This window comes from Corvus hawaiiensis, chromosome 3 (genome assembly GCF_020740725.1).
Source record: "Corvus hawaiiensis isolate bCorHaw1 chromosome 3, bCorHaw1.pri.cur, whole genome shotgun sequence".
Classification (NCBI taxonomy): Eukaryota; Metazoa; Chordata; class Aves; order Passeriformes; family Corvidae; genus Corvus; species Corvus hawaiiensis.
In genome coordinates this window covers 46138858-46156405 of record NC_063215.1, presented here as the reverse complement: position 1 = coordinate 46156405, position 17548 = coordinate 46138858, and the positions used below count along the sequence as shown (strand labels likewise).

General features: G+C 41.4%; 1 protein-coding gene across 1 annotated transcript; it reads left to right on the top strand.

The window, feature by feature from the left end:
• Positions 1 to 1874: 1874 nt before the first annotated feature.
• On the top strand, positions 1875 to 6658 carry CD24 (CD24 molecule). The gene is made up of 2 exons (XM_048298842.1): positions 1875 to 2021; positions 4605 to 6658. Exons 1-2 carry the CDS (start codon positions 1947 to 1949, stop codon positions 4788 to 4790), a joined length of 261 nt encoding a protein of 86 aa, XP_048154799.1. The 5' UTR covers positions 1875 to 1946; the 3' UTR covers positions 4791 to 6658.
• The last annotated feature ends 10890 nt before the right edge of the window (positions 6659 to 17548 follow it).

Sequence of the window (17548 nt, the reverse complement as noted above, 5' to 3'; positions counted from 1 at the left end):
CAGCCAGTTATGATCCCTACAGGATCATGCAACAGCTGTATCACTTCCTTTTCTCCCAAAAAAGATGGGAAGGATAATAATGGAAACTATCTCTGTCAGCTTTACACTAGAATATTCTTTGTTTTAGCTATTGTAGAGCCCTAACTGGATTCCCTTCATTTTTCATTTCCTTCAGGGAATCTGGTGTCAGAATCATGTGAGCCCTGACTTTACTGCTGTGATTCACGTGACCTCTCTCACAGGGAATTTCACTTTTCTGTAGTGTCAGGCTTATCTACTGAATGAAAAGGTGACCTCCCCTCCCATTTGTGATTCATTTAACTATGACAGCCAAAACTAACTGTTTGCAAGGGAAAGTAGTGATAGAAATGTTTTCAGCTTTATCACTCTGTCATTTTAAGTCCACCACAGTTCTCTTTCTTCTCTCCTTGTATCTCCACAATCATGAAAACCCATCTTCTGGCATCCAGCTTTCAGCAGACAACCAGTGAATGTTCAGAGACATAAGATGATGAATTTGTTCCCATAGTTACTCTATTGATAGACTATGTCTCTTATAGTTAAGAACTGGACTATGACTATGATCAGAATGAGGGAAATGTTGCTTCAAAAGTGCTTCAGACTTAGCATAGCTTTTAAAAGCTCTCATCTTGGTATAGAATGAGGATTGCTGTCTTGGGTGGTACAGCTTACAAAATGCCTTTATTTCTGGAAAAATAAAATAACTATAGCTTTGTTGGGCATTCTGAAGGAATTAATATAAGACTTAGTTTGGAACAATATATTCGTGTCCAACACAAGTCCCAGCACCTGGTTCAACAGCGCATCTCTCCACGTTTCCTGTGCTTTTGGACTGAGTTCTAGCAATGCCTTTGGAAACTCTTCGAAAGCAGTCCAGCCCCTGAAGATAGCCAATGAGTTATTTAGTGCTGGACTTGGGTATCTCTTCACACTGTTCTGAGATAAACACAGACCTATCCAACTTTGAAACCTGTCGATTTGTCTGAGCCAACAGAAAATCTTGCCCTTCTTTTAAATAGAAATAACTGCTTTGTGACAATAGAATTAGCACATTGGTGTGTCTTTTTTGTAGTTTATAAAGTGGACACAGACTATTTTTGTTCAGTTGGCCATACACTGAGACATCTGAAAGATTGTGCCAGGGCCTCACCAAATCAATCTTTAGTCAGTTAGGGGGAGAGATACAATATAAGTACAGCATTTACTGTGCCGGAAGGTAGAACCTATACAGAGGTTACAGCTGGAAGAACTTTGTGTTCCACTTGTTACACAGGTTTCTTTAAAGAATAATGGTAATAATAAAATATTTAGATCCAAAGAGTGCTTGAAATTGCAGCCTGTGGTCTGAAGCCTGAGCACTAATGGTGAGGCAGCTCTGAACAAGATGGGATCTTAACTCCTCAGTTTTTCATCCACTGCTCCTGCCATTTAGAAATATTTACAGCCGTCCTTATCTTTCCTTCTCTCACTCATGATTTATTTTTTTTTTTAATGGAAAAAGGCTGGTGTTTTTGTAAACAAGCGTTTCTCTGGAGTAACTGCAGCTCAAAGCGCCACAGCCCTGTGCCAGTCCCTCCATACCAGAGCACGACGCCAGCACTAGAGAGGGGCCAGCGCCTGTAAGAACCAAAGGGGGCAAGCAGAGCTCCCGGGTCTGTCGGAGAGGGGCCGGCAGGACCCGAGCCGGGCCGGGGGAGCGGAGCCCGCAGCAGCGCGGGACGAGGGTGCGGCAGCGACTTGCGGGGCCCCGGCGGGCACGGAGGGCGGGAGCAGAGGTGTGGGGCGGAGGAGGGGGAAGGCGGCGGCGGGGCGTCACGGGAGCCCTCGCTGCTATAAAAGGGCCGGGTGCGGCGGAGCGGCGCATCCCTCTCGCCCGCAGCCACAGCGGCAGGAGCAGCACCAGCATCGCGGCGGGACAGCATCAGATGGGCATGGGGACGGCGCTGGCGGCGCGGCTCGGCCTGGGGCTCCTGCTCCTTGCCCTCCTCCTTCCCACGCAGGTGAGCCCCGGAGCGGCTCGGCGCTTGCCCTCCGCCGGCCCCACGAGAGAGGCGGGGGAGCGGCCGCGCCGAGACCCTCCCCGTGGCTCCCCGCCGCGGCGGCCGCCTCGGGAGCGGCGAGGGGCGGGTTTCTCCCGAGAGGAGCTCCCGCTCGTGTGCGCCATCCCGGAGCCCGCCGCGGCGCCCCGCGGGCCGCCGTGGGTGGCGGGCGGGTCCTCCGCCCCGGGGCGGCGGCGGCGGGCGAGAGGAACGAGCCCGGGCAGCCCCGGCTGCGGACGGGGCGGGGATGGGCGCGGGACGGGCGGCGGGGCGAGCCCGGAGCCCTGGGACGGCAGCGGCGGTGCGGTGGATTATCCCGGTCAAAACAAAAAAGATGAAGTTAGAGTTCACCGCCCTTTCTTTCCCTTGCGATCCCCGAGGGAAAGTCGCGGCACTGTGGTATGAGCGGCAGCTGAGCGCTCGTTCCCCCGCTGATTACAGGGAGAACGATCCCTCCAAACCCGAGAGAGCGCCGGGAAGGCACCAGTGTTGCAGCGGGAGCCGGGTCTGACCCTCCCCCCACCAAAGCTGCGGGGCTTTGGGTCCGGTCCTGGGCTCGGTTCCCGGCAGGAGTGGGACGTTTAGGGGCTGGAAGCAAAGGCGCCAGCCTCTGGCTGCTGCGCTGGCCGAGCCTTGCCCTTGGCACAAAGGTAATGGATGCAGGAGCGATCCGCTTCTCTTTAAGTGGCCAAGGCGAGCGGGGCTCCCAGATTCCGTATCGGTGTGTCGTTCCTAAAGACCACCTCTTCAAAAGGGTGAATACCAAAATATCAGAAAAATGAACAGCAACGGCATTGCTGGATGGTGTTCCCTCCTCCTCTCCTCTTTGTTTGCAAGGAAGGGCATTATCCCTACTCCATTGTGCTCAGTGGAGTCTTGCCCTTGGCAGTGATGAGAGGAGAATCAGACCCTTTGGGTTACCGGTATTTGTCACATTCACGTTGAGAAAACCTCTGCGGTCCCATCTACTGTGACGTTGTGGAACTTGGCTATAAGCCTATTCTCTTCCACCCACCACCACCCCCCCCCCCCCCAAAAAAAAAAAAAAAAAAGGAGAGAAACTAGTGGGGTTTTTGTTTAAAACCAAGAAAACTTTAAAAATACATAACCAAGAGTGCAATGATGGTGGAGTCTTTGTGTGAAGACTGAAAAAAATTCTAGGGCAGGTTGGGACTTGCCTTGTAGGTTATTAACTCAGCAATTCGTTATTGATCACTTTCAGACCGGTTTCAACAGAAACTTCAGCACAGCGATTTTTATCCTGCAGTGCTAAATTGCTTCCAGCATGGTGCCAGTTGCCAAAAATGCTAACTACCAGAAGCTTTACACCATCCTTACGTTTTTCTATTGTATGCTTTTTTTTTTAGTAAAAAATACTGAAAGAAAGTGCTTATGTAGTTTTCTAATAAATTTAACATTGACTTCATAGCTTCAGTATTGAGGGATTTTTTTTTTTTCTGCTGATCTATTTTCTCAGCAGCACTAGAAATGTGAGAAAATAAGAACACCTTTTGTAGACAGAATTACTTATTAAACTAACTAACCTCTTAAAAAAAAAAAATGTTTTTACTTGAATTAACTCTTAAGAGCTTACCAGAATGCTCTGGTAGAATACAAGTTTGCTGCCATGCTGAAGCCAAGCTTTCTGTATTATGCTCATTTCTGGGGAGGAGATAATGGGATTCTTGCTCTTGTTTTTTATCCTTGTGTTTCACGTGCTTTTTTTCATGGGAATAAAAATACTTTAGGTTATCTTTGAAAGTTTTTTTGTGCATGTGTAGAAAATCATTTGATATTGAAGTTGCACAGTTTTTATTCTGGCCCTATAATGAAGAGTTATGAGGGGAAAAGGGTATTTTTTTTATTTTGCTTTCTATCAGCATTTTTAAAATTTGCTAATATATGGTCTTTTCACTGCCCTTTTTTTTGTATGTTCTAGAATGCTGATAGGTTGTGATTTAATCAGTATGGTTTCATTGTTCTAACTTCTGCAGCTCAGTGCTACCACAGCAAGATAAGAGAGGCTGAAATATTAAACCCACTCACATAAAGCCCCACCATTGCTTCAAAAGAAGCCACAAACCAGCCCCAGAAACAGTATCAATAGATTCTTGACCATCGTTTCCTCATTTTTTGTTTGTGGCTTAGTCTGAAAAGGCAGACTGCAATTCATGCAGTTGTTTGAAAGTCTTTCTTATCCTAAGATTTGTCTTTACATAGCTCTATATTTGCACTTTTTTTTTTTGGGTGAGGTTTTTTGAAACCTATTTATCTTCTAATTTAGGGAAGGATTTCTGTAAAGTAATAGCTATGTAAAAAGATTTAGAAAAATACTAGATTTAGTTCTTTAACAAATCCCACGCATGCAATTCAAAATGTCTTTGTCCTTAACTGCACAATGAAAGGCGTGAGCATTTGTATATATCATCTGAGTACTGTGACTGAGTGGGGCTACACGGTGTTCATTGCTACGAATCTGTTTCTGATTTTTAAAAAAAGACAATATAACCCTTTTTGTTACTTCCCCTCCTCTCCACATTTTAGATCTACTGTGGTCCCAATGGAACAAGTCCAACACCTTCAAACAATTCTTCAGCAAGTTCCACTTCTCTGTCAGCTGTCACAAATTCAGTGAACAATACCACCACTCACGGACATGGAAATTCTCTTCACTCAACCACAAGTCTTTTTTTCATTCTCTCAGTTTCGCTTCTGTATTTTTGCTGTTAAGAGACTCTGGCATGGAAATGGCTACTACTCCCCACCCCGTTTCCTGAACCACCTGAGATGGCTAGATCTCCAACCCAGCATGAGAAGAAATGAATCCAAACTCCACATCAAACCAGCTTGGTTCCACTCCATACTCAAATTATTACCAGTCTGACCTAGAGAAGCACTCAGTATTCTGACTTTCAAAGCTGACCAGTGTGAAAAGACCAGCTTCAGCAAGGAGGTAAAATTATGAGATCTTTCACCAAATGAGTTGGAATCTGGAAAACAAGATGGAAGCAAAAAGAGACAGTACTGACAAACCAAATTTAAAGCTGAGAAGAAATACAGTATCTTATAATAAGGATGGATGATAACACTCCATGAAGAAAAAAGGCTAGAGAGTTTATCTACCATTTAGAATAAGGACTTGAAGAGTTTTATTTTTTGTTTAGGTTCCAAAAAGTCAACAGGCTCAGAGAACCCCTAGAAAACACAGAAAAGCTCAAATGATTCTGTTTCTTGCACAGCCTATATGGTTATAACTTATGGATATTAGGGTGCATGAAAAACAAACATCAGTAAGAAGGGTTTCTTCTAGATTTCATTTGTATGAAATTGTTACAAGGCTAAAATAGAATAACAAATTTTTGTAAGCATCCTCTTATTTAACCCCTGATTCCTAACCAACTGGTTAGCCAGGCAGGGCTAGTTTTGAAATAGCTAAAACCCCACCAGTTTTCATAAGAGTGGAATTATTTATGGTGGGAATTTGAATTTGACATTTTATTTAAATTGTTTGTATATTAAACCATATGTGCCAGAGAAAGGAGGTGTGGAAACATTAGAAAAAGTACCAGGAGCTTTTTGTAAATGAAATTCAGAAAAAAACGAACAAACAAAAAAGTCAATGGATGTATGTCTCCTCTTTCCTTTAATTCTCCTCCCAAGCTCTACAAGTTGTGTAAGTTTTTTTGCTCCTGGAACTTTCCTTAATTATGAAGGATTTATGAAATCTTATGAGTAAAGTTATAGTGCTTTTTTTTTTTTTTTTTTTTTTTTTTGGCACAAGGTGAATAACTTACTGGTTTTTGAAGAGTTTTAATTGTGATAGTCTACTTTAAACCTGGGCTAATATTTGCGGTGGGGAGAAGGAATGGGGAGAGGAGAGCAAACCGCCAAAGAAAAAGAAATTAAATGAACAGGTGTTTGGAATATGAAGACTGGAGTCTTAATTTAATCGCTGAATTTAAAAGTTACATTTGTAAATACTACTTTTTAAAAATTTTTTTCTGAATCAAAATTGCTACACTTGCACAGATTGTTTCTGTATCATCCAACACTTTAGAAAATAGTATCTGGTACTTGATCAAAACAAGCTTTGTTGAGGAAGTTCAACTACCTTGATGATGATACCTTGTCAGAAAAAAATTAACTATGTTGATATGATCACATGTGAGTGTACATGACCATACCACTGTCTGTAGATATTTATCTCAGTATAAGACCATGTCAAACATGAGTGGCTCTCTTAATTTTTTTTTAATACACATCTGTCTTTCAGTTACATTCCCACCAATTCACAGTATCATATATTAGTAGCAAGCTAACACAAATTCATGTCAGTGAGTGTACATGGACATTTCCTTATGCTTATCATTTGTATCCAGTAAAATGTTAATGATTGTATTTTGTGTTTGTGTAATAATGCTTTGATTTATTAGGTACTGATTTTCATTGGAAAAAACCTGTAAATAAAACAGTGGACAGGCAATGCATTCTAGATGCACTTCCAGACACTTCTACAAAAACTTGTACCTTGCCTGCGTTAAGTGAATGAACTGTTAACCAAGATGGTATATGTGATTAAAAACCTCAAGGTCTAGAAATGCTGAAGTGTAATTAGTTTTATTTCTCTGGAAGGTTTTCTGCCACTGGGAGTCTGGATTTCACTTTGAAACCAGGGAGTGAGATTTGATTAGCATCTCTAGTAGCTGTAGTAAGTTTTCCATACTTATTACAGCCTCTTCCCTTTCAAAGTATGACTATATTTTCATGTTAGACAAACAGTGCTTAGACAGAGTTTTCCTTTATTTCTTTTGCTGGCAGTGAGCAACTTTCCTTATGATGGCTAAAGCTCTTTCTCAGCTTCTGGTTATCAAGCAATGTGAATTAACTGCTTAAAAGTTTCTGACTCCCACAGAGTACACTAACACAATAGGCATATCCCAATAATACAAATTGAGCCATGCTTGATGAAGGACAGACGCTGGAAGAGGTAGGAATTTATGCAAAATTTTTCTGAAAAGCCAAAATTAACTAGATGAGCATTCAGTAACAAATAGTTGCAGTTCATGGCATTCCAAATCTGTGTCTCTGTTGTTTTTCAGGTATGTTCCTTTCTAATACCCCTTAAATGCCCAAGGATATTCTGTGTGATTATCTTCACTCCCTAGATGTGGAGAAACACATTTTAAAGTGCCTAAGCACTTAGGCATGCTGCACATGGGTCTGCATTTGTCAGTGGGAATGAGGCCCCTGGAGAGGCCTCCCCAGGCTCGGGAGGGAATGCGACGTGGCAGGCTTTTGCTTCTTTTCCTTTACTTTTCCAGTAGGCTGAACAAACCCAAGGAGCAGGATAAGTTTATCAAAACTCGCTGTTTAACTAAATTTTGGAACGTGCAGGGAGTATCAAAGCACATTGTTCCTTTGTTTAGCTTTTCTCCAAATGTTCCAGGAGAAAGCAGGAAGTTAACCAACCAACCTGGCTGTGTACCTTTTCTTAAAAACATAAAACTAAAAATAACCTCTCTCCAAAGACAGGCAGACAAGGAGAAAGGCTGCAACAATGGGCCTTAATTCTGTGATATGCCAAAAGAAGTGTCTGAAGTTTTTGTGAAATCATCAAACAAAATGGGATGCTTGGCTTAATTGGTGCCATGCTTTTTAAAAACTTTTTAAATTTGAGAAATAGAGCCAGATTGCTCTTTAATAGCGTCTAAGCTATTTAAATTCTCTTGAGTTTTAGAGTTTTCACTGGACCAGATGAGTGATTTAGAAAAATGATATGGTAACCTTTGTTCTGTTCCATTCCATCACAGGACAATGGAATCAGTGATGAAGAAATCCAGCCAGGGAATGAGGATGTGATGGATGTATTTAACAAAGCGGGGAAGGTGGGCGGGGAGGGAGGAGAATAGAGCCTACGCACTTCACAACTATTTAATTTTTTTAAATGACACCTACAATAACTACAGCCAGCTCTTACCTATGCCTCTGACTTTCACAGATCTGTCCAGCTGAAGGATATGTATATTGCAATGACTCTGAAAAAATACTGCTCTGTCTGATGCATGGCACTGCTTTCTTTGTAAACATATGCTAGCCACATATGTCCTGAATAAAGTATAGTGTTATTATTTGAATGAAAATACCTAAAATGAGCACTTATAGTTTGTGTGCAGCTTACTATTCCTTCCTTCACAGCATCATACTCTGAATAGCCTTTAAATTTTTCCAAATTGCAGTTTTCAGCTAGTTTAGAAATCCACGGGGACGTTGAATGAACAACTTCCATTCAACAAAAATCTCTACAAGGTGAAGTATTTTGGGCCAGATCCAACACCACTGCTAGTGGCTTCCTTGTTTCCAGCAAGAAGCAGCCCTGTCCCCTGAGCCTTTCTCCACACAAGAACAGTGTACATGCGATGCTGTGTTGTACTGAGGGTAGTCCCCCTTTGTCCACGTGGGGATGGGACATTGTTAATGTCTCAATAAATGAACTCAGGGTTATTTTGACAAGCCATTCCCAACTCTTAGCCTAATCCATCAAATTAGGGTTTGCCCGTACAATGCAAATACTCTCAAGCTGGCTGGAGACAGCGGCATGCTCTCTAATGGTATTAGTACATTGCTTAATATGGAGTAATTTCTCCCAAGAGTCGTTCTTATGCAGCCTGTTGGCCGCTGGAAGGGCTCATGGGAACAAACACTTGCGGGGCTGGGGCTCTTTGTCGTGCATCTTTCCAAGTCAGCCTTTCCCTGCACTCGGGTTACACCAGGCTCTGCAGTGAGCTCACAATGACACCTTGTATCTGAAAGTGAGGATGTATGTGAATGTGCTTGTATTAGAGGCAGTTCAGAGTGATTTGCATTTTGTGTGCATTCAGGCTTATAGGGAGTTGATTTCCCATACACGACTGAAATGATTTAGGTAGCAGACTTTATCATCCAGCATCTTGATTGTAATGGATACAATTGGGAATGTTTCTTGTTTTTGCATTAAAGATAACTTTGAAACAGGAGCTGTCAGCTCTGCCTTGTAGCAGCACAAAGCTCTTCATTCTAGGACGCACATTATGTTTGAGGCACTGTACAGGTCTACTGAGCCCCGACAGATGAAGGGGCTGGTTATTTTAAATCCATCAGTTTATCTACAGCAGTTTGAAGAGCAGCACTAGGCTTTCTGCAGTACGTGCTTTGAGATGTGGTCTTTTCATCATTATGCAGTAGCCTCGGGAAAGATACTTGATCCTTACTTTGGTTATCAGCCTTCAGTTTTCCAAGTGAAGCCCTCAGCATCCTGCTCATGAATGCATAATTGCTCTGGTTTAGACTTCATCAAAACCTCCAGAATGAATGACCTGGAGCTGAAGAAAAAACCTGATAGATTCCATACTCTCCAATCAAAATCCTAAACTAACAAAATCTCGTCTGTGAAGGGTCATTCAATTCTCTCTTGAATCCAGTAATACTCCCTGCAATGTATGTGCTACAAATACATGAATAAAACATTTTCAGGCTTTTCAGAAGTGAAACGAGACTCTTTCTTTTATGCTTTCAGCTTAGCAGGAGCTATGCTTTAACAACTGATGGGTGTACAATATAAAATTTGAGCACACAGCAGAATTAAATCGTGGTAGCTTGGTTTTGCTGCATAAACTGAATGATCACATTCCACCAAAATCTCTCTTGAATGACCTAGCGTGAGAAGTATTCTTTATGTGGCACAAATTATTAAAGGAAGCAACGCCTCTGTAAAGCAATTGTTCTGCTTCCCGCTTTTCAACCCCTCTCACTGAAAGCACAGCGTGGACTTTTTTCAGATTGCTTAGTGTGCATAGCCTGGACTTAAAGTCTGTGTTCATCATGCTGAAATATGTAAACTTCACATGACAAAAACTGTATATTTTTTTTTACTGAGTTGTATAAAATGCAGACGGTTTTTGAGGCGTAAGACTGAACCTTGAGTTCAGAGGGATATGCATACCCAAGTACAATAACAAACGCATATTGTGTGATTGCTTGGACTAGTAGTATTCAAAACTGAGTACATACAGCTCATTATAGCAATTAAAGCCATAATAGTAAGAATTTAAAAAACAAAAATTAAAATGGGTTGATAACATGTTGTGAGAACCTTCCTTGTTTTTGGAGTCAGGGAGAATTTCCTCTGAAAGCAAATTATCTGGTAGCTGTTCAGTTACAAAGACAGTCTGAGGGATGTTAGTAGAATGAAAATGGACTTCATTGAATCATAAAACATGATACAGAATATAGAATTGTTGGAGTCTTTGCTCAAACATGGCAGTTTCAGTGTTTCAATGCTTCAGTACAAAGAAGTTTTTGAACAATGAGCAAGAAGAGTCCTTTGGCAGGGCTGTGCAAGTAATGCAAAGAAGAGATGACATCATTATTCTGAGACATGACAATGACATTTGCTGTCATGCATCTACTAGCTACATTTTTTAAAATGTATTTTCTAAAACTTGCTGGAATTTTGTGTCCTTTTATGTTTCCAACAGTATCTTCAACTTACTTTTTTAAAACTGATGTCACTACTCTGATTTTGTTGGTTTTCCTGTTTCAGGAAACTAATACAAAATTACATGCAACACAGCAATTTTTTTCACATCGGAATTAGTCTCCATTCCAAAATTCTCAGGCTCGTGTAAGATGTGCCCTCTTGCAAAATGCCATCAGTAAATGAGCCAAACTGAAGCATTAGCAGGATGACAGACAGGTAATCATCTTCACTTCTAGTTTGTTTTTTTACTGAAATTAACATATCAAAAGAACATTCAGCTATTTTCAGAACACAAACTCCACAGTAATGTAGGCCTGTTAAACTGGCACCGATCCGAGGCCTCTGACACAGTTTCACTGTAAGCAAAAGCACATTGCCAGCATGGTGGAGGAACAGGATGAGAGGTAAAGCATCCACACATACTCCTGTGACCTGACTGAGATGTCAGCTTTGATCCCAAAACGTGTGATTCATTCCACAAGGGATTTGGTGGATTTTGCTAGGCAGCTGATGGGGGTCTGTGACTTTAATTAGTATTTCAATGTGTTTATGTTTAGCAGGTCTGTTCTTACTCAGCAGTGCAGGCTGACATTGTTCAAGTTCTACTTCATTCCTTTTTCTTTCCCTCCAGTCTGATATGAAGCATTCCACAGAGCAGAGGCAGTCTGTGCTGAGAGCTTGCAGAACACCTAGTAGGCATTAGCCATTTGTCAGCAGGTTTTACCCCACTTTCTGTAACAGCAGCAATTAAAGCCCAGGTCTTCGAAGGTAATTTGGTGCCTGACTTGAATTTCTGTTAAGATCAGTGTCCTTGCAGGTTGCAGTCTGACTGCCCTCAGTGTAAAATCACTGTATAATACTGAAAGGTTTTATGGATCTTACAGGATCTCTGTTTATTTTTCTCTTCTGTTTCCCTTGCCTGCTTGTGTTGCTTCCTGTACTCTAGAACCTCTGACTGCTATGGGAGAAGGAGTGTTTGTAAATACTGTTCCACCAAGGTGGTGTCTTTCATGTCTGCTGCAGTTGGATGGGGAGGATTTAATGAGGTCAGAGCTGCCCAGTCTCCACAGTCTGCCTGCACTTCCGTCCCAGGATTTCCTACATGGGGATCACATCCATTCCAGATCAGCCACACTCCTTTGGTGTTTCAACCCAGGGACAGCTGAGGGCCTCAGCCAAGTCCCAGTTTTGGGCTTGAGCCAATCATTGTGCTGAAGACCAGAATGGTGGGTTTATATCGATTTCTGACAAGAAAGAAGGAGGGGCTGAGTGAAAGGCTGATGAACTGACAATATGGAAAATTGCATTCTTTTCCAGCTGGACCCTTCAAATTTTATTTCCAGTGGCACTGAAATACTGTATTTACTCTTACTTATCAGCTAAGTATAGCTAATTATAGTGAATATAGTATTATATGTCCATATAAATATGGACATATATATCTAGTATAGCAAATTATAGCTAATAATTTATAGCTAACTGCCTTTTAAAATGGTTTCAGCCCTGAAGAGCTTGCAATCTTACTTCAGAAACAGACACAGCAGATGGGTTGACAAGAAAAAAGTGATTCCTCATAAACCCAGCACACCCTAGCCTTTGGGACGTGAGGGCAATGGGTGGTCCCTCGGCTCCTTACCTCCCACCTGGAATAGGCAAGGCTCCTGTGCGAGGCGCACTGCCCTGGGGCAGGAGGGAGCTGCTGGCTGTGGATAAGGAGCAGGGCAAACAGCAACGGCTGCCACCCTATTCAGGGAGGGAGCTGAAGCGGAGGGCAGGGAGCATCCTGCCTCTGCACCTGTGGGGAACCGGGAGCCCATCGCCGTGGCACGCACTCCTGAACTCCCTGGCTTCACAAGCAGAGCCAGCAGGTGATGAACAGGCTGAGGGAAATGATTGCTACCCTTCATTCATCTCTCTGTGAGCACGTTTGCCATAAAATGTGTAGTTTGGAGACCACAGAGTAGAATGGGAGAGGCCCGAGGAAAGCCATAGTGGTGGTCTTGGTACTGGAACAAGTCAGGAGGAGAGGCTTGGGGAACTGGGTTTGTTCCATCTGGGGAAGGGAGCTAAAAATGGGGTTTAATTGCTGTCCTGCACATGACAGGGTGGGGCATCAGGGAGACTGGGGAGAGGGCAGGGGTTGGGTTAGCAGGTAGTGGATTTGCTGGGGAAAAGGACATGGTAAAAAATAAAGAAATTTCTGAAAAATGCTTAAGGCAAACCCTTCAAAAGAAATCTTACTAGCTCCAAATAAGAAGTCCTGTGTCCAGTTTTGGACACTGCAGTTAGCAGATATGAACTGGTAAAATTCGGAGTAGAGCAATGAAAGTCACAACAGCTGTAGATGAAAAAAGTAGAAAGAGTGGAGCATATTTAGGTACAAAAAGAGAAGTAGGAAGCATTGAAAGCTGTAGGTGAAAGACAGTTGCTGAGATACAGGGGCAGAGCCTCTCCTTCCTGTGTGTTGTGAAGATAACAAGTCACGTTCACAAGCATTGACCTAGGCTGCTGGGGGAGGTTGAGGATGTTTCTGAAAGCAGGTTAGATAAACACCATTTTGAAATAATTCAGATCTAGCTGATCATACCTTTGGGCAAGAGGAAGGCTGGAGGGCCTCTCACAGCCCTTCTTTCCCCTCTGATTCCAGGATAATAGTGTTGATGCAATCCCAGAGCATGAAGAGTACACATTCAGAATCCCTCCTTTCCTCTCAACAGAAATTTTCTTCTGTGCAAAATACCCCTTTAAACCAAATAATTAGAATTAATAATTCTAAGATGTTCTAATTTCCCACTTTTGTGAGTACTGCCTCCTTCAATCAGTTGCTTCAGTATTGAAAATTCAGGTTGTCAGCTGGATAACACAAACAAGTTTACATGTGGGACCTGAGTGAGACTTCACCTTTCTGTGTGCCCAGTATATAGCTCTCTGTTTCCTATGTGCCACACATTTCTGTGAAGATGTGCATGCACCACGTGGTCATGTAAGCCTAAAGTCAGTTAGCCAGGCTAGAAATTATGTGAGCTTTAAATAATAAAAAAGCTATCATTGCTTTGATGGCATGAGGGAGACGGTAAGGAAGTTCAAAGAAGTTGTTTCTTAATGCTTTATTCCTTGAAATATGCTTCTGTATGAGCAACACTTAAATCAAATGATGATAAGGCATTTGTCAAATAGCTCAAATTTACTGTGCTTGAAATTGGAAGAGGAGTTGCTGAAATTTTAGTAAGTGCACAGGAAACCTGGAGCTTATAATATACTATGAAAGGTTTGTTTGTTTTGTCTAATTTACATCTTTCAACCTTTCATTTTCTGTAGAAGGAGGTAGAATACAAATTGCTTTTTTTAATGCAGCAAAGACTCTCTAAAGGTTACTATAGTCTCTGTAGTCCATTCAGCACATTCAAAATGCAAATTAGTTCCACATCAGAGTCTTTTTGTGGGGCTTTTCATTACAGGGGGACATGTAAAGCACTCAAATTTCTTTTTTAATTTCAGATAAAGGTGGATCAAAAAGTGGATAGATCTCTTTATTTGTATTTTTAAGAGTCTTTTTAATACTTTTTTCCTATCAAACATGAAAAGGAAAATAGTTGCTTTTCTAGGCATTTGGGGACCCCTTTGAAGCACGGAGCAAAGGAATGCTTAATACTTTGAAACTATGTATTATTGAAACTATCAATTACTTTAACATTTTTTCAAAGGCAAAACAGGATCCTCACCAGACCAGCTTTGTGTCCCGTTTTTCTTGTTCTGAGAGATTGTCTATCTGTATTGTAATGAGAAGATGGTCAAACTAGCTTAAAGTTTAGCACTTTTTACTTTTCATCTTCAAAATGGTTTGTGAACATCAAGCAAGCATATCAACTTGAGTTTCTCTAGAGGATACTTGTGTTGAATACAAGCAACAGATCATGACTTTTTGTAAAATCTTATGGCAATCATTATATACTAGTGTTAATTTTAAAACCTTACAAAAATTAAATAGGACAAAATCGTTGGGTTTTTTTTTTTAATTGCAAGCTAAAATAACACCTGTTGGATTTCTAGTGAGAAATAACATTGTCTGCTGAAGATTAAGTATTACTGAGGCCTGGCTTTGTAATTTTAACTCAGGTTTTTGTTGAAGTCAAAGATTGCAGCACTGAATTCTGTTTGAAGCAATTGTTTTATTATTTGCCATATGTAGGGTTGATTAAAGTTTTTGTGACTCCTCCCATTCATCTTGTTCTTGGTTACATTGTACTACCAGTTTTAGAATGCATCAACAGAGGTGAAAAGTCTACCTTGAATATATCCTGACAAGAAAGGGAAGAGATCATAAAAACCTGATATCACAGAGGTTTATTGTGAGAAAATTCTGTTGAGGAGGTGGTTCTTATTCTCTAAAAAGCTCTGATTTATCAGGAAATGTAAAGATTGTGGTGCTAGAAAAGGTGATGGAGAGGAGAAATGGACCAGTTAATTGTTCAGTTCTGATACTCGGTACGGCTGTATGCTTATTTAATAAGGCTTGACTCATGATGTGTGCAGTGGTTAAAATAATGAAAACCTCTTCATCTCCAAGGAAGAAATAATTTGGAAAAGTCAAGGAAACTGCACCTGGAAGATTTCTAAGGAGGAGTGACACCACTGCTTTTATATTGTTGAACATTCAACATATTTGTGTAAGCAAGAATGTGATGATGTAAGGAGGAATATAAATGAGATATAAAGTTCTCTGACTATATGTTATTTGGTTTATGTGCCCTTTCTTATTTTCTTTTTATTTTTCTTTGGAAACAATCTCCTTTTTTTTTTTTTTCCATCCATTTTCTTGTTTTGTTTTAAATGTTCATATTTTTTTTCCTTGTGATATTCATTGCCATAATCTGTGGCTGTTCTTTACTCTATTCAAGTTAGCCATAATCCTCCTCCCTCCCAGTCCTAAATTGTGCATACACTTCTATGGCCTAGAAATTGACACCGTACTTTAAAGATTTGTTCCCCTTCTTTTTTTCTCCATTCCCTGGATTTTTTTCACCTCCAGGAGAAATTCTTACTTTTAAATAGTTGGGCAGAATTCATCTCTTTCAAAGATTTATGTAAAAATTCTGTTATCTTCCTCTGTTTTAAAATCACAAATGGATAATGCAGATGTTGAAATATTCTGAAGATCTTGAATCATTACAAAAGCTCTGTAATTATATTTATTAATAATGATCTTCATTAGTAAATTCTTTGAGTTTACATTGCTCCTTTCATCCACAAGACTTATGGTACTATATAGTAAAACATCCAATACAGCTTAAGATATCCCTGGAAGAAAAATGAGTCCTCAGACTTGTCTGAATCTGTGCAAGAGGAGCTCTAAGTGAAGGCTGCTTACAAGACAGGAGCTGTGGGCCAGGTTAGAAGACAGAATAATTCTCATGTGACCTGACTTCTTTCCCCCCCGTACGTTCCAACCACAAGGTTTTTTTTTTTTTTTTGGTGCAATTTTGAAAGAGCTTTATCTACATCTCTCTGTCACAAGCATTGCCCAGGGGAGAATGAGACAGCTGGAGAACAAGAAAAGTGGGGGTTTCTCTGGTCAGACCCTGGCCAGCTGCTCCTGGGGTGACAGAGGCTTGTGCTTGGTGTGGGGCAGTGCTGTGTGCCTCCTTTTGCTCCACTCCTTGAGGAACAACTGCCAGAAGCTGGAGACAGCTCTACTTGAACATGCACCTGAATTTCCTTCTGAGTTTAAGCCCATGACATAGCTCTGCTTTGGAAGCACTCTGTGACACCCTTAAATAGAGAAACACATTGTGGTGTTATATCAAATACCTCTAACTTGTGCCTAGAAAAGAGAGACAGAAATGAAGTCACCAGGACTAACTGTGACAGCCATTGTGAATGTGCAATATTTTCTTTTAATAACAGAGAGCAAAGATGTTCACAAGGTGTTGTTTGGTGCTTTTTACCCACCCTGGCACTGGAACACTGCATAGCTTCCAATTAACCACTATTTTGCTGGAGCTAGAGCAAAAATCAACATCTACTCTTCTGGGGAAGTCAAATGCCTGAGTTATTTGTCATGAATGGCTTCTGCTAACGGCATGATATTTTACCTTACAAATAACCAGAAGTTTGCATTGATCCATGAGAGTATGAGGGAAGGCCTAGTTACCTATTAGATATTGTACCTCACTAATGAACAGATTAAGCTTCTGTCCATGGTGTTTCCTCACAGTGCAGAGACTTTTTCTGGCCTTTTTTGGGTGGACGGGGAGTGGTGGTGAGTGATACCACGATGACACCAAGAAGTCAGGTGCTGACACCTGAATCAAGGATATAAAATACTTCATTTGGTGCACAGTTGCTTTTTGCACCTTCTAGACTGGAACCTTTTTCCTTTTTTTTCAATTCAACACGTTAGAGCAGCTCCTCTTGGGGCTTAAGCAAGGGAGATACCACAACCTTTGAGCTGCTTTCCTCACAGGAATCCCACTTTGCATTGCTTGGAGGAGGAGAAATTTCTTGGTTGCTGACGGAGTCCCTTCTCTTCAGGTGGGGTATGATTATTCACCTGCTATTTCCAATGGAATGCAAGGTCCTTTGATCAGGTGAGATAGCAGCAGCATTTCTCAGGGGCTTGGAAGTGGTGTTCTACAGGAATTGGACAACCTTTTGCTGAACCTAGCAATTTCTTTCACTTTCCAGACTTGCCAGTTCTGCAGCCCATTCTGTGACTAGTCAAGGTGGCACTAGGAGCACTACACATGGATTATAACCCTGCTACCTCTTGCATAAGCAACAAGCAAGATGACCCTGCTGCAAAGACCTTACACTTGAAGCTATTTGCTGTTGATGCTTTAAGGCAGATACCTGCCTTTTTGTACCTCATTGTTCATTTTCGCTCTTCAATTTTATCTCAATCCCTCATATCTGACAGATTATTTTGTAAGAATTATCAAATGAGTATTCTTGATTTTTCATGATATTGTGAATA

Excerpts from the sequence above, each read along its gene's own strand:
- CD24 (XM_048298842.1), top strand. The coding sequence starts at position 1,947 with ATGGGCATGGGGACGGCGCTGGCGGCGCGGCTCGGCCTGGGGCTCCTG. Across the intron at positions 2,022-4,604 it reads CCCTCCTCCTTCCCACGCAG|ATCTACTGTGGTCCCAATGG; the intron begins GTGAGCCCCGGA and ends TCCACATTTTAG.